The sequence below is a fragment of the Melopsittacus undulatus genome, chromosome 5 (genome assembly GCF_012275295.1).
Source record: "Melopsittacus undulatus isolate bMelUnd1 chromosome 5, bMelUnd1.mat.Z, whole genome shotgun sequence".
Classification (NCBI taxonomy): Eukaryota; Metazoa; Chordata; class Aves; order Psittaciformes; family Psittaculidae; genus Melopsittacus; species Melopsittacus undulatus.
In genome coordinates, this window is record NC_047531.1 from 27,174,372 (window position 1) to 27,200,897 (window position 26,526).

Consider the following 26,526-nt stretch of genomic DNA (forward strand, 5'->3'; position numbering starts at 1 on the left):
AGCCCCACATAAAATCCCCCACCCGTCATAAGAAAGGTCCTTCTGTAGTCTGTAGTTCTCCTGGGATTTTTGCAAGCATAAGCACACCAAACTGAACAAGTCCAGTATGCGATAACACATAATAAGGATATTCAGAAAGATTTGTAAAAGAAAAGCACTCTGTCTGTCCTTGACTCTTCCATACTTGAAAATAAAACTGAGAAGTCCCTGGCTCTACACCCTCTTATCTTTCCTACCTAGCTGGGGGGGAAAGAAAGGGAGATCTTTGAAAGTCCATTTCCTGTGGTAACAAAACTTTCCAGTTGTTTGCAAAGTAATTGAGGATATACCTTACTTTTTTGCTCCAATTGTACCTAGATCAATAAGCAATAGGAGTCTCCCTGAACAAATACTCAGAAGATGGGGTCATTGATACTCCAACACCAGAGTTCACCCTATAAAAAGCAGCAAATGTCCAAGACTTTGCTTAACCTTGGCACCCAAGAAAAATACCTGAAATAAGGTCACATGGATTACTTATTTTCAATTTTGGAAGCAAGATAGACAGTGTCCCTTAACCAGGTATTTGCTCACACTGGCACACACAAATGAGGACACTGGTGTATATGAGGTATATGGCATCACCTGCCCTGAAGGTAGTAATACAGCCAAAGAATTCACAGTACTGGAAACAGGTGTATCAAAGAAGCCCCTTAAACACACACAAAAAATCTTTCAGCTATTTCTCCCAGCAGTACCTTATAAGTTATGCACCCAGTACCATTTTACACCAACCAGCGCTAGTTCTCACATATTAATATATCAGTGTCTTCATTTTAACCTAGCAGTTTTCCTTCTGGTGTTTCCCTTGTCTGCTTTTAAGATCTCAAGAGACAGGAGATGTTTGCCTCAAAAGACAAACGGATAGGTAAAATAAGCCTCAATATAATTTATATACTGTACTTTAAAACTAAAGTGACTAAGGAAAAAGGTCTTAATGTGTTGAATGCATTAATACCCAAAACCCTGGGTTATGACATAACTTAAAATCATGCCTTAAACTGATTTGGTTTGAATATTTGAATGCCAACCCCTGAAGCAATTCTGAAGCATCTGACATTCAGAAGCTGGAGGCAGATCTTGCAGAAATATGAGACAACTAAATGGCCAATGCATTATTAGTTAACTAGGAAGAGCCAAACAAAAAACCCTATGACCTACAGAAAACAGCAACTCACAAAAAACAAGTTTACAGATTTAGTATTTTAAATACAATTACTATAACTATTTAATGCAATAATACACTGTATTCAAATTGTAGCACTGTTATTTTGAAGAGAAAGTGGGTTAACACTCAAGCTCCTACAGTTTTTTTTTATCATCAGAATGGGAAAATAACACAATGCCAACTGATATAACTTCAGAGCAAAGGCAAAGACCTCTCACACATATTGCTGTGCTGGAGTGACCATCCCCCTCTATACCAATGAGACGGCAAAACTGGAGAGCAATTTTCACTAAAAGTGAAGTACATTACAAGCATTTTGTCCCACTGGGTATTCATTACGTGGTTAGACATACAGCCTTGAACAAAAGTTTAATCTTACAATGAAAAATGTGTATATAAATTACAGAATATACACCTAAAACATGCAGTCAGTCACCCAACTAGCCTGCGATTAGTCAGGTTTCCTTGATATGCCTGATAAAAGTTGGAAGTCAGTAAACATTTCCTAGCTGCAATCTGAAAAATCAAAACCATATCTTTAAGGGATGCAAATATCATGAACTTTGAAGCACTTTCTTCAGTCTACCAATACATTCCTCTGGTTTAAACAGATTGAACTTCAACCAGACAACTCTTACACTACACTGCTTCTAGGCAGACATCCAGCAATACAAACTAAGCTGAATGTTAACTTTTCCCAGTGCTCCGTACATGATATGAATACACAGAACCAAAGAAATACAAGTTTTAAAATCCATTTTTCAAAGGCAAGACAAAAATTGATAATGCACAAATTATTATTAATTTCCCAAAAGTAATAAGAAACTGTTTCAAGATAAGTAACTGATGTTTGGGTTGTATTCACAAGATTATCACATGCTTCTGGAATAAACCACTGACTATTGTATGCTTTCTTTCTGACTTACAGAAGATACTGTTTGAACAAGCCAGAAGAACTGAAAGGATTAAGCATACTGTCACAGTGGGGGAGAAGGGAAACAGACGATTATTCTACAAGATGGCTGAAGAGAGCATGAACATCTGAAAAATAAAGAAACATAAACAGTGATGGAGGCTAATTATTCTTAGTAGTCAGCTTGGCCAAAAGAGTAAGTGAGCTTAAACCATGGCAGAAGAAATGCAGGCCAAAGGTGACGACCACGTATTCCTGGTAGGACAGGAAAGCAGACTGTTACCCATAACTTAATTGCACTTCTAATGCCTTCAAAGCAGCAATATTGCATCTCCCATTAAATAGTCTTTAAGCAAGTAGGGGAGGATTGGTTGAAGGGAGAGGACAGAATATAGAAACCATACAAACACACAGAAAGCCTCCAGTAGTTTACGCTGCATATGCTTACAACACTACCTTTTCACAGCAGCCACATCACCAGCACCACTGGATGACTGTCAGTGCCCCAAGAATCTGCTCCATCATATTCAGAATTCATCAGGAGAAGACACTGCACCCCTTTACTGAAGCTGTCACCCATATCTCACCCTTTCCAACAGATCATAGGCACAGAGCTCTTCAATACCTTCCTGGCTTTTAGACCCTGCCTGCGCTCTTCCAATACAGAAAAAAAAGATTACAAAGACAACAGACCCAAGCTTATTACTGAGGTTCACATGGGGGGGGGGGGGGGGGGAAGGGACATGCACAACAAGAGGCAGTGGTCATAAACCAAAGCAAAACGCTTCCCAGCATGGCGTAAAAAACAATTTTGCCCATTAGTACAGTCAAGCATCGGTTGCTCAAAGTGACTGAGGAATCTCCATCGTCAGAGGTTTTTTCAAGACTTAACTTACAGAGCCTTGAGCAACCTTTTGCCTGAATTAAGTTTTGACACTGCTTTGAGCAGGAGGTTGGCTCAGATGACCTCCTGAGGTCCCTTCGAACCTGAATTAGTTTAAGATTACCCTTCCAAATCTGTAAGGCTTTATGGTTCATGTGGACATTGCCCCATCCCTATAAACATATTCTGACATCTGAATGGGATCATTCAACTGTGTTAATTTTGGGTCCTGGCACTCTACAGGCAGCTTCACAGAATTACAGATAATTAGGATAGAAAAGCACTGGAAAGGTCATAGGGTTTATTCACGCACTCCACCATTCTGGACCAAGGTACTATCTGATATTTCCAAAATGTTCCCAGCTGTTATCAGTCTGAACTATTTTAAAGTTTCCTATATGGGCAATTCCACATCTCCACAAGCAAATTGTTCCAGGACATCCATCCTTACAGTAGAAAAAAAAAAAAATTCTTCTTACCTTTTACTTTATATACTGCAGTTTAAGCCTGTATTAACTTTTATCCACTTCACTTTGAACATTAACAATTTAATCTCTTCTACTTTGTATTTCACTCTAGCTCTTTCAAGACGTACCTCTTACCAGTCTTCACTCCTCATATCTTACACTATGGACTGGTTATATTTTCTAAGCAGTTATTCCTCTTTTTTTTTCCTTCAAAATTCCCCCTCAGTTAGTTCACATTTTTCTTGAACTGCAGCACCCAAAACCTATCACTGGACATTAGCCAAGACATTACCAGTACTGAGCAAAGGATACAGATTACTCTGCACCTTACGTAAAAACTGATTCCTATATCCTCCAATTTTCTTCTTTTGCCACAATGCAACACTGCTGTTTCATGCTTAATCTTTACACATCACTCAGTTGCCTGAATTCTTGCCTGCAGTAGCAGCAGAGCATGCACTGGCCCTTTATTTTCAATCAAACATCAAAGATGTAGGCCATGACCTAGGGATGCAAGCACAGAAAAATTCACCCTCATCTGAAGCTTTTAGTTGTACAATGTTTCTTCCTCTTTGGCACCTGCCAAGGTTTTACTTGTTGACATTTAAGAACAATAAAAACGTCCATCTGTTCCTCAAAGGCTTTGCTATGAATGATGAGATATACCTACTGCTATGCATTAAAATGCAGAGCCCAGACAATGGATTGACTAGATGACCAGTTGATGTAGATCACTGGGGATTGCGGGGAATTAAAAACAAACAAAACAAAGATATCCACAAAACAAAAACAAAACAGTTTCAAAACCATAAGTCTGAAGATTTCGGAAGTACAAAAGAAAAAGGGCATCTAGTTGTACTAATGTTTAATTCTCAAATATTTTACCTATTGATACCAGTTCAGCCCTGTCTCACATACCAAGTTTCAGAGCACACTGAATACCAATCCACTTTTGCTGAACTCAAAGTTCTCCTAGGGAAGATCAAAATGTCAATTTTACTGTTCCTGAGTGATGGGCTGACTGATTAGATTAGACAGAAGCATAAGCTGTGCTCTAAGTAATATAGATTGAACAGGTGGCCTTCTTTTTGACCTACTACCTCTTCAAACACTGTTACAAGTAGAATCCTTCTCTTTTCTATTATGTCTAGAAAAAGATATATATTTGGATACTTAGTCCCCCTTAACCCAGCACAAAACCATTTTTCTGGTCTTTAACATGTTTCAGAGCTTGTGCATAAAACAAATCAACCTTTCCCAAATACACCATTCTTCATACACAGTATAATAGTAGCCAGTAAAAGAAAATACAGGAGATGTTTAGATGTTATCAACATCCCTGGTCTGCAAAGTAATGTGTACAGATAAGGCTTAAAGAAAAAAAATTTCAAAGGCATCACATAATAGATCCAGAGTCTAAAAATAATTTAAGTACATATGAAATCATTAAAGACCAGACTTCAAAAGGAATGCATTTGAGACCAGGAGTGAAATAAACCTTACCTGGACAACTTCCATAGAGTGACAACTGAAGCAATGTATAGTTTGCTTAGCAGGTTAAAAAGAAAATTAGTAGTCAGCTATTCCTACAGATCAAAGTGTCTGGTACAGGCCTCATTTTTCTGCTCTTCACACAGAAACAAATAATGGGGGGAGGGAGAAACAAAGCTAAATACGTACTTTAGTAGAACATAAAATTTTAATTGTAATACTTTTCTTGAAAGGTAATGATTAACTTGGGTGTTTTAGTAGCAGTTGCTTTTCTCATGATACTACAACATGTATTATTTATATCACATCATAAGCATTTACTATGAAGCTACATCTTCGGCCTGAGGAGCTTATGACATAATTCTGAGATGACAATACACAAAGTGCCAGTGGAGCATGGGAAGGGAAAAGCAGGAAAACAAGATTTAAATAAAAAGACAAAAGGCAGTACCTACACTCATAGTCCTCTCAGTCTTTTTTAGGTAGAGATGGGAACAGAGATTCTCACCTAGGACAGAATCAAGCACTGCAAGACAGAGGCACTGCTGCAGTTGGCAAGTACATTTAATCAATACTACAGAAAGAGATTAGTAATTTCAAGAGCTTGGGATAATGTACTACTGAGAGTGACATAAATGGTCTCAGGACTCATCTCTCAGTTGGACCCGTACTAAGGGGAAGAAGTGTCCAACAAAATGAATACTAAGAATTACTGGCTCTAAAAACAAAGTTAATTATACAACTTCTTAATTTTTAATATAAACAGCCATCTTGAGTCAGTCTACCTTCCTATGACTTTATTCCAAGAAGATGCAGTCTCACAGGCAACACAGTACCAAATGCTTCAAAGAAAGTTCTATACAATACTAAGGGTTATATTGTAGACAGGACATTTCTTAGCAAGCTTGCTAGTGACCAGAATTACACAAGACCGTATTTTATTATTGGCAATATATTTCTAGAGGATACTTTTTCATGTTTTAAACTTGCATAATCTTAAATCAACACTGCTAACAAGTGCTTCAGCACAGTCTCTGACCAACATCAATTCTCCACATCTATACTGCTTTTCAGCTTAAGATCTCCTCTTAACTTGATTTTAGCAGTATTAAGCAAGACGATTAACATGGTTAGAAATGGAAGGAAAAAATTGTGAACTTAGATAATTAAAAAATACACTGGCTTAAACAAATAATAACGAAGTAGTTGGACCTCTGACCCAAGATGCAGAAGATGTTTGTTCAAGACCCCAAATGAGATTAGACCAGGTAAACAGAGAAGCCTGTTTAATTAAACTCTTCCATTATCAAAAGAAACCAGGGCAGAAAAGATAAAGTGCCAGACTGAGACGCCTCACAAAGCAGAAACATTTTCTGTCCAGTCCTATTAGCTATACCTTTCCGTGCATTCAGCTATGGTAGTCGAACCGTGATGCTATAGCATACTAGCATCCTTTAACTCTTATCCACGTCGAGAATCCTGTTTTATTCATGTTTTTAAATGAACAATTATGCTGAACATAAATGACAGGGAAAGTAAATGTCCTTCAAAGCTACAGTATACAAGAAAAAACATTTCAAGAAACCTGACGTATTTAAGAGCAAGTATGGAAAAACTACATTGAATCCAACATGTCCTGCAAAGACTTCAGTATTTGCTAAGCAACTGAACTATGCAGAGTTCCCATAACAGCATGAATGCTAGAACCAGCAGTTAGACACCAAAAATTACATCGACAACAAATCCTTTAATCCACTTTTAAATCCAGCAGTGGAAATTAACTATTCAAACTGAATGTATGTAAATTTCTGTGTATAGTAGAACAGTAATACCACTTTTTACTAAGGTTTTGTTGCTCTTACTTTTCTGTGTTGAAGCTCCACAGTAAACAGGTTCAAGGGATATGTCAATCATTTTTGTTAGGTAGACTTAAAGACCTAAAGATGCTTAAAGGGTGAATTGTCCCAAACAGCAAACCAGCATCTATCAGCTGATTCAAAAAAGTTCTTTAAACCAAAATCAATGAGTCCATCAATGGCCAACTTTATGAAATCTGTTGAGGATACCAACAAACATTAAAGACAACATGGTAACCCCTCCTCACTCCTTATTTACATACAGAATCTACCCAGGAAATGTTTTATGCTAATCAATTGTTAGCTCTGAATCAGTTTTGTACCTTTTAAAAAACATACTGAACAGACCTTTTCTATACATCAAACTTATTGTGCCACTGACCTTAAAATCTTTTCATTGCATCTTGTTGCTATGGCAAAAACAAACAGGAGAATATGTTTGGAAAGCAAAGCTGCATTCCCCCCTTGAGTTACACTGCAGCAGACATTTATTCCAGAAATGTTTCAGCAGGGAAAAGTGGAAATAACATGGAGAACTACAAAAAAGGAGGAAGGATGAAAATAAAATGAACAAAGATTTAAAACTATTTTAGAGAAGAGGAAGAAAGCACACACAGCTCATGTAGTTACTCTTGCTGGACTTGTTCAGATCTGGTTTGATTTCTCATTAAAATTTCTTGTTCACCAGTTCAAATGATACTTTTAACTTCTCACAACTATTTGACATAGGAATAACACTAGCAGAACAAAAAAAATCCCTGTTCCTGCAGCTGCTACAGATACAGCTGATACTGAATCTTTTCCTTTAACAGAAAAAAAAAAATTGCCCCTAAAATGGCTTTATTTTCCCAGCAGTAATCAGGCAACAACATGAAAGCAAGAATTCCAGCAGCCATCTCAGAGTGGGCAGCAAGGGCAATCTATAAAACACTTAAAGTAAATAAAGAGAAAGCAGAGGGAGGGAGCAAGGATCCCTTGATCCCAAGCACAAGGGACACTCAACTATTACAGAAGTACTTACAGAAGTCACAAAGAAAAACTGCAAATGTGAAGCCTTGAGTTCCGTAAAAAAGGAATGTCTAGGCCAACAATATAAATCCTAACTCCTCATAGAGCATAAGCAATAAAGAGAAAATCATTAAATGAAAGTTGGTGACTAACTTGATGGATTTTCAAAGCAAAATAAACTCTCAAGTCTACAAAGTTTGGGGAGTGCCAAGTTAGAAATACAGTTCACCCACAAGCATGAACAGACCACTCATGCACCCCATTCACTGCTTTGTCATCTTGCTACATTCAAGATATATCCACCTTTTTGCAAGGAACACATGACATCAAGGGAAAGGGAAATGTCCGACTAAGACTTCTTCAAAGAATCACTTTGTGTTTACAGCACATGAGTGCTGGAAAGGAAGTTTATTTCCTAGAAAGCAGATTCACAGATTTCAGCCTGCTCCAAGCAATATCAGTTACGGATGATCAAGTCCGATGATGAAACCAGAATTAATTCAGCAGCAGATGGTGTTGGGTCTTTTTTTTTCCAGCTAAAATGTAAAACATATGGATGGGGTAGAGTGAAGTTTCAGTGAAGGACAAGGGAATGTTTGTTTAAGTCAGGGAGCAAGGAGAAACATCAAACCTAACAAAAAAGATGCAACTTGAGCTTTCCAAAAACAGGATTTCTTTTGTGGCTTTCCATTAATAGACTCTCTCTCCAAGAAGGGTATTTCCTAACACATAACATGTCACCAGAAAATACTATATAATACTGCTGAGGTCTTTGGTGGGGCATACTCGCATACTGATAGGGTGCTGAACTTCATTAATACTATTAATATGGCTACTTTAAGACATTTTCCCAAAAAAATATTTTCACAGCTTCACATGATCACAAATGGGTAATAAGTCTTGTCTCATAAAATGAAAAGTTTGGTTCATTTTAAGGACCTAATGCTCAGTACTGTAATCTATTGCTGTTGCATATCTAGTTACAGAATGATTTATGAGCACTGTATGGGAAGTGTGAAATAAGTACCTCTGCCCTCCAGAGCTGATGATGTATACCATAGCATACATGCACATTCATCTGACATTTGAGGATCTATTCATGTAGGCAGCTTAAACACAGCTGCAAGTTTTTGCAGAACAGAAACCCAAGAAAGAAAACAAATCTATTTCAACAGCCAAAGTGCTTCAAAATACACCTCTCAAAACAGATAGGTTCCTTCCATTCACCTGCTTCTTTCCTAGTGTGTTTAAGAGTACCTGGGTCTAGCATAGAGAACTTCAGTGTAAAACCTACTCCAAAAAAATTATGAAAAAGAGGAACACAAAAGAAAAGATAGAGGGAGGTATGACAACAACAACCAACAGATTCTGTTGTTTGGAGGGAAGGGGGAAACCACACGCAAAATAGTAAAGGAGGGGAAAAAAGAAAGAAAAGGGTTAGAGGTCCAACTGGTCACATAGTTCAAGAACTGGAGGTATGAAAAAAAGAAAAACAGTGCTCCCCAAACAAATCTTTGCAGTAGAAGGCTAAGGTTACAAGGGATACCATTTACGTTATCAAAGGTTAACACTGTGTCCTGATTTCGTGCCACAAGCAACTCTATTAGTTGCAAAAAATCTCTGTTCCTAAGTTGAATTAGTAATCAATATGCTTTTCTATAATTCTTTAACTCTCTTTTAGAACACCAGAAACAGAAGCTGGGTGGTTTTAATTCATCACCTATTCTTATTATTCCCACTGTTATTAGAAGAGTTTCCAGGTAGATCCATTACATTTTGCACACAATTTCCTACTTGACAAACATCAACATCTAATCTTTATGAAGCAGTTTCATATTTGTATTGCAGATACTCAGGGCAGGTACGAGAAGGAAACTTTTAAGATGATTCAGGGAAAAGCACAGTGGCCAGATCCTAAAGCTTCTTCACACATATGAGGAGAAAGGCAGCAGCAACACCCCACTTTTTTGCTTGAGGAATGAAACAGAGAGCAGATGTCAATCACATCAGATAAAGCAGTGGCAGTGAGATACTCTTGCCAAAGGAAGGAAGAAGGCACACATAAACAAACATACCAAGGATGATGGAAAGTGGACACTTCCACAGCTCTGCTCTTTACTGCTCACTGATGTTAAACACATCTGATTATAAAACACCATCCTCTAACTCTTCTCTCCCCTGGTTATTTGCATTCTGCCCATTAACAGTTTCAACTAAACTCCATCTTTTACAATGGCAACATGCCCTGTGCCAAAGCCCTACTCTTCCTTTAGCTTCACCAGTTGGCACTTCATGTCAGGTTGTTGTCTACTCCACCTAAGAAGTCACCCAAGCATGTCTGTGACCATGTTACTTCTCCTGATTACCAGCAGCTTCCACAGCTCTTCATCTTTTCACATTGTTCTTCATCACTTCTGTTTTCATACAGCATATTAAAAGGCAATATTAGATATCTACACTGAAGCTTACTATCTGTATGTCTGGAGACTGCAGACTTTGAATGAATAAAGGCCATCTTTCTCCTTTGTAGAACTAAAAGATAGGTGTTTACATTCATGTACTACATTGTTAGATTTTCTCCATAATAAGATCCAAATAACAGGCATCTTTCCGTGGTTTATAAGAAAGTAGTCCAACTTTGTCTTCTTAGATCATTATTGCTAGGACATCCTAACCCTACAGCTCAAGCCACATGGAGGGAGGACAGGCACTGTTACCTGCCCTGCTGTAGCTATTCCAATTCCTATGACACAGCTCAGGTGGGGTTGGCAAAAGTAAGCGTAACTCTGACCTAATGGCATTGACTGCAGTGACCCCATCCAGCCCCTGGATACTCATACACTGACTCTGTAAAACTTAATAGTGACATAGTCCATATAATGTTGAAGATCTCAGTCTTAGGCAAGAACATGAAAGAAGCTTATGCACTGTATTTTAGCTGTGGACATCACTAAAGTGGAAAGATTTGTAAAAATTAAGAACTACCGTCTATATTTTTTTGCACACTTGGGTCCAGAAACAGTAGCCTATGATGTTTGTACAATCTCACAGCCTTCTCATAAAAAGTTAGTTTTCATATACTGAAGATACATATACAAAAGCAAGACAGCAATTTCAGATTTACAAAAAGGATAGCTTTTCACATGTAAAAGAAAATACAGCCATCTGATTAGATAACTTGGGGGGAGGGGTTGTGATTTTATCTGTAAACAGACACTATGCACAGTCACACAGAGAGCAAAGCTCTTTGTTGAAGTTGTACACCATCATCAAAATGGTAAGTCCATAAGCCTCTCAGTGGTGGATGACAACAGAGAAAGAATTTTTCCCTTAATTAGGGAATTTAACATTAGTTACTGGATTATCTGCCAAACTATTTTCAGCTTTCATGCTTCACTAAACTCATCATTCACAAACCCATGATTACACTGGAGAAAATGGGGAGCAATTAGCATACAAGCTTAAAGGTGCCGCTAATTGGAAAGAATGAAGTATTTTTGAATCCTGCTGTATACAATTAAGTAAGACAACCAGATTCTGGAAAAACAATTTGCTAAACAATTTCAGTGATGCCTATTCTACTACCCCTGTTTGAAGTCTAAACAAATTCAGGTTTGTTGTAAGTTCAATGCAATGACTTTGCAATATCTTACTTCAGTTTGCAAACTAAAAGCTGGTCCTGCTGTAGAACAAGCCTTGTTCAGGAAATGTACATGCAAAAACAATGACTAATTCATCACAGCAGATGATCAGGAGATCATCACTGAACCAAGCTCCACAAAAGAACTGAGAACAAAACCAACACGGAAACAGACTGTAATATTCATAACGCACAGCATGGCCCTGATATATAGAAAGTTGCAAGACCAGTTGAATAATAGGACTCTGCAAAATACACATCAGAAATAATAAAAAAAACATCTACAAAGAGATAATGGTGGGAAAAAAAGAAATAATTGGTTGCTAAACATGGAGGGAGAAATCTTGTACATGAATATTTAATCTGCCAAAAGGAAGTAAGCAGACTGGAGGAAAGACAATTCTTCATTACTAGTGAACTGCATTCAGACATGATAGACAATTATATTACAGAAATCTGCTTTAGAACATTTGGGAACTGTTTTCGAGAGCAACAGCTAGCTGGTCTTAATTTACTTTAAGAAGTTCTTTGGTATATATTATTTCTAGTCTATTTATTACACACCTACAACTATAATCATATTTGCATCAGTAGGTTTTATTCAGTTCCTAGCTGCAATAAACCTCTAGTTGTAAATGAACTACATCACTATTTTTTTTTTGGCTCAGAACTTATTTAATATTTTCTTTAAATGACAGAGCAGCTGTAAACCTGTAACACGCCCTATTTTTAGGATCACACCTATCTCATATTTTCCTTTTTAAAAATACAGCCTAATTATGCTTTGGAATAATACCTCCCTTTACTTCATGTGAAAAATGCTTCAACAGATAACAGCATTCACAAAAGCATCTCTCTCCATAGAAAATGCTGCCGCAACCAGCAAGCAGACTATAATGAACAACTGCAGTACACACCCGGTGTTATCATGCAGGGGCGGTGTTTCTCTGTTTACTGAAAATGTTATTGAACCGTTCCCCCCACACGCACAGCCTAATAGCAGCATGCACTAACACCACTTATTCCTATGCCTTCCAGAGAAAAAAAAAATCCACCTTCTTTGTCTCCCTATACAATCCTTGAATTCTCTGAGATGTATTTAGTGGTTCCAAGGACTCACTGGTTAAAAACAGACCTTCCCCTCAAGTCTGATTTCTTATGGCATAATACTCCAAGTGTGTCAGCATATACCATAAGCAAATTTCTTTAAAGGAAAGAAATAAATTATCAGTCAGTACCACAATTAAACCCCAAATACTGACATGCCTATACATAGACATATATACACATGCATATACATATATTTCTCCTTATGTCTGAATTATGTAAACATATCTTGAAAATCAAGGCATCCGTGGGCTAATCTGGAAGTTCTTCAAACAATTAAATAATATCTTCACATAGAAAACCGAGGAGAGCCAAAAGTTCACTGATGAACACCAGATTTTTATCTCTGATAAAAAGAGTAATTTGAATTAGCTGATGTTTTAAAATGATTTAAGCTCCACTCCCGTTCTACATACACCTATCGCTATTTGCTGCTGCGAGCAGCCTCATGGCAGACCACCCCTTCCAGTATATAAGGTTAGAGCCGGCCTCCGTGGGATAAAATCTTTTATCCTTCTAAAATCCACCAGCCTGCCAGGAACAGCTCTCGCAAATCCCCGAGATGCAAACGGCAACGCTACCGTCCGGGGGCTGCTACGCTCCCATGAGTAAGCACTTGCAGCGCCGGGCTATAATTAGTTGGAGTATTTTTAGGGTCACTGGTGAAAATTAGAGAGAAATGACCGAGAAAAGCCCCAGAACGGTTTATTTTCCTCTCCCTCGGCTATTTCCAACCGCTGCAAGGAAAAAGAGACAGAGGCCGAGGTGATGCACCCGCTCCGCGGGTAACACGTCCCTCACTGCTGCCCGTTGCTGGGACCCAGCACCGCTCCACGCACCGCCCGCAGCCACCCGTGGCGTGACTGCCGCGGGGAGCGCCGCCCCCGCTCCCCCCGCCGCCTGGCACCGCCGCTTACCTGACCGCCACCCGCACCGAGCTCTCGTCCTGGCCGGCAGACATGGTGCCGAGGGGCGGCGGCGAGCCTTGCCGGGAGCGGGGCGCTCTGCCGGGCCGGGAGGAGGTGGGGGCTCCGCTGCGGATCCCCCCTCACCTCCTCCTCCTGCTCCGCCACCTCCTCTCTCCAGCCATGTTAGGTGCCTGAATGAATAGGTAGGAGCCGCGGCAGCGCAGGGCGGTTCGCGCCGCTCCTCCTCCCAGCCCCCGCCCCGCTCCGGCCCTTCCAGCGCCTGGCCCGGAGCGCTGTCACTCACTGAGCCCGCCGCCGGCCCCGCGCCAACCGCAATGCGTCACCGGCCCCGCCCCGCCACACGCACGTGCACGGGCCTCCGCGCGCGCGGACGGCCTGTGGGAAGGAGGTGCGAAACCCCCGTCAGGGATCTGCCGCCCTCCTGCTCCTCAGGGATCTGCCGCCCTCCTGCTCCTCCCCAGCGGCAATGCCGTGTCCCGAGCCCACCCCCTCCCATCTGATTCCCCCTTCCCGGAGCCTCTGCAGCAATCAAGTCCCCCATCTCCCGCTCACGGCCGCACGCATCCCTCCCATCTTCCGTGCTGAGCAGGGGGTTGCCCCCGTCTGCCCCATCCAAGCACGTCTGTCCTCACCTCGCTAATGAAGTGCCTTAGCTGGAAACGGAGTGGGTGGGTGACATTAATTTTTGATGCAAATAGTATCCCCATGCCAGGAAACAAGCCCGGTTATTTTGCCCCAAACAATTCACATTCCTAAGAGAGGTTTTCCATCAGAATAGGCCTGGGTTTGAATGTGTAATGATATGCTAAAAACCTTGCAGTTCGGGTTGTTTTGCTTCTGGTCCTGAAAGTTGTTCACGCCCAGGCCTCAGCTGCAAGTGGAGGCTAGCGGCAGGATGGGGTCTGGCCATGTCCCTGGCTCCATCAGAAGTCCCTTCTCCTCAGGAGAAATCCACTGTATTATTGCCACTCTGCTCATTTCTCATCGTTAACTTCTCTATCTTCCCTGGTTTCCTCTATTCATTTAGAAATTGAATTGTTTCTGGGAAATGTCCCACCTGGAAGTGTACACAAAATGATGGCCTCCTGCTTTCTCCTGAGTTACTAAGCACCACTGCTCAAGGCTCTGACAGCGTTTGAAAGTGTGGGAGGCTTAGGCTATATAGCATGTTGCTGAGGGATACTGGGGCAGTATTTGTCTGAAAGGCAGAAAAATGGAGACACAGTTCAGTTTGAAGTCATGGTGGGAATGTGGAACAGGCAGAACAAAGCCCACCTTTTCCCAGCTCATGATTCTCTTTCTAATGCTATAGCCCAGATGCTTTGCTTCTTTTTTCACAATGTATTATAGAATGGGAAAGATAGCAGATAAACTCCTGCAGGTGATTGTATGGCATTCACCAGCACAGAATGGCATCAAAATGAATGTGATACCAGGCTTATAGTTCAAAGCGTTTCCAGCCAGTGAGGACTAAATGCTCAGGACTCTGTCACATATCTGCCTGTACTGTAATGAGCTATTTAAATATACCTTCAGCTCATCCACAGCGAGTGGAATCCTAGGGCATAATTAGGTTCTCATGATTTGTTTCCACCAGATTTACAAACTCAGCAAACAACAATGCTTAAGCAAATACAGAAGAGGCAAAGGTCTATACATTTTTTACTGTAATAGCTTTCGTAACTTGGATACTTTCTTATCCAAAAGTATCCAATGCATTTTTTCAGCTGATACAGCTACAAGCTTAATGTAGCAAGCACACTCAAGCCAAATTTGATCCTTGGCAGTATCTGCCTGCATTTGTTTCATGCTGCATCTTTTGCTGGGTAAGTTCCAATAGAGCAAAGCTCATCCACAATCACCCTGAGCATGCGTATAAAACCCTGCTAGGTCAAGTGCCTCCAGCTTGCTGTGTGAGCTCTGCTACAAACCCAGCAGGAAGCAGCAGCCCTGCCTTTCTGAGTCCTGGCTGCTCGGACCGAGGGTCGTATTCTAGATCTTGCCAGGGTCACTTCTTTTCTGGCTCTTGTGTGCCCTTAGACATTTGCCTCAGCCTGACCACAGCCAGCCCTTTCTCTTCCACATCAGAAATTAAGACAGCAGGTTAAAATGTCTGGCTGAAGTCCTCCTGTGCTTAATGTTATGTATGAGCTTACGTACTCAGATGGATTGTTATTTACAGCTTTCAGACCGTGATGACAAGGATTTGTTACCCACATTGGAATTAAAGTGGAAGTCAAGCATTTTGGTACCATAGTAAAGCTATTCTTTTTCCAATTTATGCTTATTTCAGTGCTACAGTATTACACATATATATTCCATGTTAAATATTTTGCTTCAGTGCCAGACTCCTCTGAAACTGATACAGCAAGTTACATTCAGCTTCCTACCATGTTTCATGCAAATTGCCTGATTTGTGACTATTCAGATGTAAAACAGGAAAAAGACACAGGTCCTATTTCTTTAATGGCTGATTAAAGATATATTCCTTATTTCCAGAAAGCATACAATCCTTTAATTAAAATAAACTGCTCTTTTTGCAACTCATCCAATGTAAATAAGCAGTCTGTTACACTGTTAACTTTGCTGCCCCACGAAACATAAATGAGTTCTCCTGTTTTCCATTTCTCATAAGGTGATTGATCTCTGCTCTGCAGTATTCTATTCACCTCATTGAAGAACTAACGTGAATAAATACGGACACAATCACTTCCTTTCTTTGACTGCCTAAGTACATAGCCATACCTTTAATAAAGCTTCTTGGTAACATTTATAGAGTTGTCCAATCTCATAGAAAATGAATGAGGTTTCCTAGAAGGTCCCCCCTCTTCATGCTCCTTAATCAGCATGCCTACAGGAAGGGCCTGCAGTAGAGCACCCCATTTCTGCTGTGGCTCCAGCACCCCCTGACCAGCTGCAGAGATTCACATACAAGGGCCAAACTGCAAGGCTGGGGAGCAGGAAGGATGTTCACAACTCTGGTCCCTGCTCTAACCTTTAAGCTTAGAGAAGGACTGCTAGAGCATCCCTCCCTGGCAGCCATCCTACATGATGACCACTACACTTTCAACTCCTCCATTCTGCTGCTATATGACTCAGCACCATGCGCTTCATCCACTGGGGCAACCAAAGACCTGCATTTGGAAGAGTGAGGGCCCTGACTGACACACATGCACACCCCGCACAAAAGGTGAAACCACCCATAGAGTTCCTTTAAGCTTTTTAAGAAGCTGCTTAAAATCTTGAGTGGCATACAACCTGAATGAGCCAAACACACTCCACTTTGGAGTCAGAGCCCTGCATTTTGACCCACATATGTTTGCAGACAAGTTGTTTAGGCCATGCCTGTGCTGTACCAGTTGGTTTTGAAATGGTTTAATTAAAACAGACCACTTAAAATAGTAGAGCCCTCCCTTCAATTTTTTTTAACTGTGAAAATTGACCAGTGCTAAATAAGCCAATTTAATCAAAGTTTCAACTTGTTAGTTAGGGACATGCTACAGGTTGCCAATTTCTTTGACCTATGATTTAGTCCAGAGAAGAGATTCAGTTGATAGAAATAACAGAACAGTGTTAGGAGATACTGATTTTGGGACCGTTCATAACCATGAAGATCTATACCATAATGGTTTGATAATGATCTTTTATTTATGATTTCACTGTACAAAACCTTATCAGCTAGCAGCTTGACATTAATTACAAATATACAGCTGTGGTGTTCTCTGGTGCTTTTTCTGCTGAGTAGTGGAGGTGACGCTGTTTCAATGAGACAGGCAATGGATATGAAAAAACTAGTATTGATGTCTTGTTCTGAAGGTCATTAAATCTCGTCATCTGCATAGCTCATTTGAACTTGACTGTTTTGTCAAGTTCACACACACAGAAGAAACTGCGATATCATCTCATTAGTGACTATTGTTTTCTTGAATGCATATATTTAATAAACTTTTTAAACTACATACAAGCCACAATTTATTCAGTGATTTTGAAACGACACACCATGAAGCTTAAATGTATATGCAAATATGATACAATATATACATTCTGGTAAGCAAAACTTTTTACCATATTCTTCATCTGATAGTTTGAAAAATGTAGAGATTTTGGCTCATATAAGTGATCACAGATTTTCTCTATATTTTTTGCCTTATCCAGATCTGTCATAATTCTGTGAACTGTGTGACCCAATAACTCCTTGTATTCCAGTATCTTCTGTCACAGGACAGGTAACTGGATTCCTGTGGAACTGGATTTCATGAGCTGTTGGTGATGGGAATTAAGTCAGCAGCATTCACTCATCAGCAATAATCACTCCACTCACATCTAATGAAAACTAAACTCTTCAATATTAATGTATACAGTATTTCCAGGTTTCTGTCTGGCAAAGGGAAAATTCTGTTTGCATTTTCTGTATGATGCCTTGGGCTTACCTCAACCTTAGGTTCTTCCATAGTCATCTTTTGAAAGATCTTCACTACAAACTAAACAAAACTTCTAAAAACTCTTGCATCTTGATTTTTAAGTGCTTTCTAGAGTTGTTTTTTTCTTCTCTGTCTGGCTTCTCATTTCAAACTGCAGGCCTTGGAAAGTATTCAAGCTTATAAAAGACTTTTCAAATGCTTTCCATTTTCTTCCCATCACTCACTGAGACTTGATTAATAACAATGAGCAAAGAAAAGTGTTAAGCCACTCTAAACTGGCAGGCTAAAAAGTACAAAGGGGAGCCTTTACTTCCAGTAACTGTGGAAAGGAAAGCAGGCTGCTGAAAGGAATTATCACTTGGCTCGTGACAGCATGGGGGAAGGTAATTTCAAAGTTAAGAAGGAAGAAGGGAGTGCAAGATGTAGTTTATATAATCAGAATAGCACCAGATAAAGAAAGGCAACAGGCTGTTTTAGTGCAGAAGACTGTGGAGAGAAGATGGTAGAGAAACAAGACAGGACAAGGAGGAGAAGGAAGAGGGATTGTTGGAGTCAAAGCCAAGCAACATTTCTGCAAGGTTGTTTCTGGAACTGGTCAGTACAAGAGGAAAAGCAGCATCAGGCATCTCCGAAGCAAGAAAAAAGGAGATGGATTTTTTTCTCCATCCATCTTCCAGAAAAGTGAACGTAAATATAAAGGAGAAAATATAATGTAAAAAAACTGTACACGATTAAAGATTGTATCTGGAGCTAAGGAGAGTGCTTGATGGGAATAGAGATGCTAGCTATGTCACTACACTTGATAAAGAAAGAAAATTTCTTTATGTAGTAATGCTTTTACACACAAAAATGGTATTGTGTTAACTACATCACTGTTAACAAAGCAGCAGTTTTCCTCTGCTCCTGGCAGCTCAGGGTGTTTGTGTTGTATGACAAAAATGTGCTTATATCCATACACTCATTTTAATTCTGGGCCTAAGGACTGCTTTAGTTTATACTATTATAACTGCTGTCTACACTAAGATGATTATATCAGGATAAATATTGTGATACAAATATAAATGTTTCATTATATCCCATAGTTCACATATACATTAAAGCCCCACTAAATCAGCACCACTAGACCTAGAAGAAAACACAAGAAAGAATAGAGCTAAACCACATCTCTGGGAAAACCTCCCCTATGTGATCTTAACAGTCTCATGACTCAAGTCAGTGGATATACACTAGGAATTAACATGCCTTTTATGTCAGTGTGTTTTAAGAATTTCTTGGTTAACTGAAAGTTGTTATCAGCTGGTTTGCAGTAAAGTCTTACAAATCCACCTTGGCAGCTGGAAGTCCCTTCAAGTGTTACAGGAAGAATATAAATAATGGAGATGAGGTGAAAAAAAAAGTCAAATATATCACAGTATGAAGAAGAAAATAACTTTTAGCAGAAGACCTTACTGTGGCTTTGGATTATTAGATATTTCCTGAGGTGTAGCCAAGTCCTGCAGTTTTTTGCAAGGACTCCATCCCATGGGTCAGAAACTTGCACCTCTAAATTTGATCCCTTGTCCTCATTTACTAACACCTTGAAATAAACTTTGAAATATCGCCAGAGGAACGGAGTAGTAGGCCCACTGTTTTACAGATCTGAACCAAAGTGAGTATGGCTCTTCCCATTTCTCTTGGAGGGAATTGACGCAGGAAGGACATGGGAATTGCAGATGCTCACAGAAGAAATGGTTGTCAGAACCAGTATGAGGGCTGACGCCTGTGCAAACACTGTTAGACCACACCTTAATGAGATGAATTATTAATAACAAAAGCTGCACGGGAAATTCATTTCTGCTGCCTCTCACCAGAACCAGCTGTTCAGACTTGAATGTGTTGCAGTTGCACAACACAAATTTTGCCTTAAGGATACAGTTACCCAATATGATGGATTTTTCATAATGTCCCTCCCAATAGTATCCTCATCCTTCCTCTGCCCTTCACCTTCTCCCATCACCATCATACTTTCCATTTTTGGTTCAGCCTTGTGGAAGGTACTGAATGATGGGAGTCCTGCATGTGTCTGGTGAGTGCAGCATCAGCAGTCACAGGACAGCCTCCTCTGGAGAGCTTTGCCAATCTTCCCTACATAAGACAGAAAAAAAAAAGAGTTGACATACTTAAACAAGTATCAAAACCCTAGCATGTTCCAGAAGAAATAAAATCTAAGTAAGTTCTCCATCTCTGGTTAATATACTCAGATGAAATTAGTTCCAACAAAGCCAAGAAATATTCTGTTTCCCTTCCAGATCTTGCTAATGACTGTTAATAGAGATTAGTTGGTGACCAGTTTTATGATTACTTCATGTAAACACCTTGCCCTCCTTTGTTGTTCTCCCAGGCTTTCCCCCCTTGTCCACATATTCACTAGCCACGGTGTGCCTAAGCCACAGGTGGTGAATTCTTTGGGTCAAAGCTTGTTGTACAGCATTTTTACGATAAAGTCCTATTTCTTAATTGGCATCCTTAGGCATTACCACAATAAAACCAATAAAGAATAATAACAAAAACCATACGGATGGGACGTGGGTGAAGACATGACTAATTACCTGAACAATACGGGGACCACAAGCCACAGGCAGCACGGGAGCTTGGGGAAGAGCGAGTGGGTGGACAGTCACCTGCATAACAGAGGGCTGGGCAGGTAGAAAAACTGAGAGTCTTTCCTTTGATAGCATCATGGAATTTGTAAATGAAGGGATGACAGCTGTAGATAAGGCATGGCATGAGTTGCTTTACTCTCTATGTTTATGCAGCCTGGCTTGGCACTGCCACACAGACTCATGAAAAAAAAACCAAAAGGGTAGCTGAAATGGTGGTATAACAAGTCAGGAGATGTGAGAAGCAGGAGTTCCCAAACAGGGTTTATAGACAGACCACTGCTGTACCATGTGCAGTACCATGGCAGCAGCAGCCAGGGTCGCTGTGCCAAGCTTTGCACCAGACTGCAAGCCTTGCCTCCCCTGCCCATGAGAAAACACGTGCTTCCAGGTCTGCTGGGCTACATGTGGGTGGAGAAGAGGCATTCACTTGTCTGGGTAGCAGCCATGGCTAAACAACCATTTCTCGCCTTTCCCTGGAAAAGGCAACAAACAGAACCTTGTTTTCCTTAATACTTATTTGAAGGCATTTTTATACTACTCATTGGTATGTATCACTTGGGAACACTTAGGCCAAAGGGTAATACTCAGAACAATGGCAGGCTAAATCTTATTTAAATTTGCATTTATGGACAGGGAATATAGATATAGTTTGCCCCCGAAATGAAGGAGCACTTCTTTGCTCAGTGGGTAATGAACTTCTGGAATTCGTTGCCACAGGAGGTTGGGGAAACAGGCTATTAGCAGGCATAAAAAGGGATTAGACAAGATTTGTGAGCAATGCCTGTAGTAACAGATAATAAAAGGAACAGGCAGTTCCAATGACTGATCAAAGAAGACTTGGACCAGAGGAAGAGGACAGGTACATCTCCTCTCCCTGAACAGCATCTCTTATTGTCACTCTTCAGGCTTTGCTCTCTGGATCTGCCTGCCCCATTAAGGTAATGCTGTGCTGGAAGGCTGGGGGACCTTGCAGCGTCTGCTGGGGTCTTCAAAACCTGTATCTTGGTCAGGGCAGGTGGCCAGCACCCATTCAGCTACTCTGGTGCCATCACAGACACTGGGAAGCAATAGCATTTGTGGCTGTGGGTCTGACCTAGCAGGGCATTTCTTTGTGCTCTGATGGGTTAAGTAGTGCTGCTCACACCAAAAGGGCCAGCAACCAGCACTGAGGACTTGGAGAGGAATTATAAAGAACAAAAAGGCTTTAATAAGCCATTCACTGAGGCTCCAAAAGATATTGATGGAGGAAGACAAAAGATTCTGTTAATACAGTATGAGTTTGATAATTGTTTGGAAGAGTACCAAAGGGGCTCACTCTCCAGGAAGTGCATGAGAACAGATATTCCTTAATTTCAGGGTTGACACTGAAAGGATGAGTGGATTGCAAACTAGCCATGACTTTGCAGCTGTCTCTTTCCAACTGAAGGCTCTAGCTCCATTTGTTTTCTCCTCATACCACTTCTGGGCACTTCTATTGCCCTTCTCTGGACCTCTTCCAGCTCTGTTACCTCTTGCCTGAGATCAGGCAACTGCACTGGACACTGCACTCAAGGTTAGGCTGCTCAGTGGCTTCTTACTCTTGCACAAAGATGTTCTTTGCTTTTCCCAGTCCTTTTACAAGTCAGTCTTGCAATTGTGTTTGTCTGCTTGACAGGCACAGAGCTGACATTTGTTATCCGCCATCTAACATCTTCTTCCTGTATGGTAATAATTCCCCTCCCCAGCCCCTGCAAGATGAAAGACTGTTTTCTCATCTGTCTTTGTGCTCTGAATTTCATTTACCAGTTATTATCACTGAGTCATTCTGTATTAGGAGATTTTTTTAGATCTTTTCATAACTATTAAAGTTGTTATCTCATTGTCTGGCTTTTCATGAAAAACATTGATCTTAGCAAAGATTCTTGTGAGGCTCTGCTAATAAAGGCATTATTGAATTTGAGGATGTTTACAGAAAAATAACAGGAATGAGGAAGACCTGTAATTCTGTAATATTTCTGGAACGAGAAACACCTGTAAAGGCCTGTAATAATAAAATGATAGAGTGATACACGGAAGAAGACTTAAAATAACTTAGTATGTTTGTGTGTGTATATATATGTATATACATATATATATTCCTGGCTAAGCAACAGCCACAGAGCATATAAGTAAAAAACAGAAATATAGAGAGGGAATGAACAAAAAAGCCACTGAGGACACAGACTGTGATTGAAAAGAAGAATATAAAAGAGAATATAGAGGCTCTCAGGAATACATTTCATGATAATGATCAATGTACAGATCCAAAAGAATCTCTTTAAGGAGGTAAGAAATCCCTCAGTACCAGGACACTGCAAAAAGCACTGAGAATTAAGGAGCAGGAGCAACAGCAGCGAGCACTCACAGAAATGGATTGCATGGCCCGATATAGATCTCTCAGCTTACGGTGATGACTAATCAACACAGGAAAACATTCTGGTTTGAGTTACATTTTTGCTTTTGAGTTTTCTATGCTTTGAGTGAGATCTGACTGCAACAAATGGCACACAGTGTTACGGAAAAAAGGCCCATTCCTCTCACAATCATTGAATAGCAATCTGGTAGAGAAAAGAGCACCACCTAGTGCTAAATGCTACTTGTTGATGCTCAAGTGTCTCCATATGCTGGATGCTATCTTCCGGATGTCTTAATTTTGCTGTTTTCCCACAGTTTATCCAGGCACAGAGGAATTAATCCTTAGCAGCAAGGAGCATCCTGGCTCCCTGTAAGAGTAGCTGGTTCATCAAGAGCTCACCATCTCTCAGAGCTTTGTGCACACTAAGGTAATGCCTTAGGCATCTAGTTAACATAATTATAGTTATTTGTCTGATTCATTCGGGCCAGATTCTAGTACCCTTACTCACCCAGTGTAGTTATGTGCTAGAGATAAGCCTCGCTGCTTTCACTGGAGTGAAAATTAATTCACACTTACAGGACAGGCTTAAGGAACCAGAGGACCTTAAGAAGTTAGAAACTTGCACTTCTAACAGGGGATTCATTGCATTACTTTCTGATTCTACACCCATGTCAATTTTTCAGCCTTTTCCTGCCAATGTGAAAGCTGTACACTTTTTTGTTTGCCTGTTTTGTTTTTGGTTTGGATTTGGGGGTTTTTTGGTTTTGTTTTCTTTTCTTTGGTGTGGGGTGGTGTTTGGGACTTTTTAGTTTTGTTTTAAAATCTCAAGGAGGTCTTCAAAGAAAACATTGCTTTCATATCAGGAGAATTGCCTTCATATCAGGAAGATGAATCATGTATAACCTTGGCTATTTTTTCAGCATTTATGGTTAAATCAGTTACTGTTGGCTTTATTTTCGTTTGATTATCAATCCACATTTTGTTGCTGTTCATATTTTTGGTCTTCAAACCCTTCCACTTTGTCTCACAGCATTGAATTTTCTGTCATAATGTAATTAAAATTTCAAAAGAAGGTAAGAAACAGGTAAATCAACTTTGAATGATTCTGCATCAACTATCGTTATGTGTTATTTAAATAGCTCCAGACTTGAAGGTACACGTTGCATTGGTTATGTGGGTTAATTTACATATAGATGTCTATAGTAAAATGTCATGTAAGTGTCTCAATGCATTCAAATTTGTGAGTTTCCAAAGTGATCTTCAGTGACACCATGCTATCATGACTAGATTAAATTTCTCTAATACTGGAATTGTTTCCTCTTCACCTGTAAATGATTCAGCATTGCACCACTCATTTCAATGGGAAGATGATGAAACTCAGCTGTTTCAATTCTTTCTACATCCTCTGATTTGTAAAACATAGTTTATTGGATAGAGCTTTTTATTTCTGCCCTTAATAGTCCTTCTATACTCCCACCCTAGCAGGCAGACTTCAGAAAGCGTATTCTTCAGATGAAAAGAAATGCTCTGGATTGCCTGCAGCTGTTTCTGCCATGTTGTATCTATAGCTTCACTTCTGCGACTATTGCCACCTGCTTTTGACCATTTCTTGCTTATGACCATTGAATAAGGGTGTTACAGGGTGTGGGTAATGATAAAATAATCACAGTGTCTCTGTGTGACATGCGGTTGGTGTGCATTAATGTTTTAAAGGCCACATGACTGTAGGGTTCTCATTCCCCCTGAAGCTACAGGAGTGCAGACCATCACCAGCGTAGCTGCACAGGCTGCAGTCTTGGGACTGCTGGTGCTCATCTCTGTCAGATATGTGGAAGGACCATGCCCAGCTGTGGCTCCATGGAACACCAGTGTAGAAGCTGACAAAAAAGCCTGATCCAGGACAGCAGTAACCATGCTGATTCCCCATCCTAATGAGCAGGTCTCAGCCATTTGTGATGGAAAAGTAAAACTGTTGTACAACCACTCCTTTCTGGGTCTTGGATTAGAGTCTTATCTGTAGCACCTATGGACCTCAGCACTCAGAGAGCCTTTTTCCTCTAGTCTTTTGAAAATCATGGCATCATAGAATCATGTATATGAAGGACACACTTGTATATCAAGATCCCATGGTTTTGAAGTAAAAACATGGCAGCACATGGGTACATGCCTGTCTGATCATGAATACATAGGACTTATGCCTGCAGCGATGTGCATCAGTTTCTGGTTCATGGGAATCACCAGCCTGGTACACTGTGCCATATTGCCAAGGGTGCACCACTGCCCCCTCCACAAGCACACACACAAGATATGAAAGGCACTCCCAGGAGCAGATACTGCAGTGACCCAGGAGCTGTGCAGAGCTGAACACTCACAGTTGGGCTGGGGGCCTGCTGAAGACACAATCCTGTCAAGGTGTGTCGAAGAAATCTCTGCATCCGTGTCTGCAGCTGCACTGCCTACTGAACACCACAAGTGGTGCCATCAGTGCTCTTTAATGGGTATAATTTCTAAATGATATCACAATACAAAATACTTTGGAAAAGGATGGGGTTTGGGGTTTGTTTTTCATCTTGTCTGTAGTAACAACTGTGGGGAGCGTGGGAGAATCTGTTCAGGTGTTACCTCATTGCATGTGGGTTTAGTTCTGTCACCACTCTCAGCAATTGAATTTAACATCTATTTATAGCTACAGTAGTGACAGTGTAATTAACTAATTAGTAGCAACTAATTGTTGAAAATACAGGATTGCAACTACACTAAATTAAATGGCCTGTGTACTTCTGGCTGGCAGAGTTATGAGTTCATGCTTTTTCTCCTCAGGAAACAAACAAACTCCTGAGAAATAAAACCAAACCCAGCAATTCAAAGCAAATTTATACTTCACTGTGACTAAACCAGGAGCAATAAGAGACTCTGACAACTGCACAGAGATCAGGTTTATGGCCTCGTGGAAGGAGGAGAGTGTGTAGCCATAAGCAAGTAAGATCCCTGCTGTCACCAAGGGCTTTCTGCTCTGCCCTCCCCAGTTTGGCACCTTGGATTTTTGTTTTAAAAGGAAGCAGAAGTCACCAGCCCTACCCATCAAACTGACTGGTGCTGGGCTCCCTTTGCACCAGTGCAAGGAGAGAGAAAGCCTCACTCAACTCTACCTGGCAGCTCTTCAAGCCTTCTCCACCTGCTTGCTCCACACATCAAACCAGAGATGTTGCCAGGGTCTAGGGAAGCAACCCCCCCCCATTGGAAAATAGAGCTGTATTATTGCCAGTTTGGGAGGGTCAGGCTTCCCACAGGAACCTCTTTCTATTCCCACACCACCTTGTTACTGTGCTCACTGTTGGGAAAGTCTAGCAACCGTGGGGCTAGTTGCAGGCAAGACACAGGAGTCCAGCTGTGTTTTAAGGATGGTTTGTGCAGGGCAAACAAATGGCATCTATTTAAAAACTGTTAGGGACCAAAGATTCTTTTTCCCAGACTGTCTATTTGTTTCTAGTTATGGTTTTGTTCTGTGTTTTCAGCAAGCATATAATTACCATGAATTATATAGAACAGGGTGTGTATAAGGCACACCTTGAACAAGCTGGTTCTCAT

The 26,526-nt window shown here is 40.5% G+C and overlaps 1 protein-coding gene across 6 annotated transcripts in view; it reads right to left on the reverse strand.

Moving 5' to 3' along the window:
• Positions 1-13,661, reverse strand: part of KIF21A (kinesin family member 21A) — a 90,502-nt gene extending 76,841 nt beyond the window's left edge. For all 6 annotated transcript variants that reach the window (XM_031048351.2, XM_031048350.2, XM_031048349.2 and 3 more), the window contains exon 1: positions 13,490-13,661. In XM_031048351.2, the coding sequence (XP_030904211.2) occupies positions 13,490-13,533 (44 nt within the window). In that variant the 5' untranslated portion in view covers positions 13,534-13,661. The remainder of the gene's footprint in view (positions 1-13,489) is intronic.
• Positions 13,662-26,526: the final 12,865 nt, after the last annotated feature.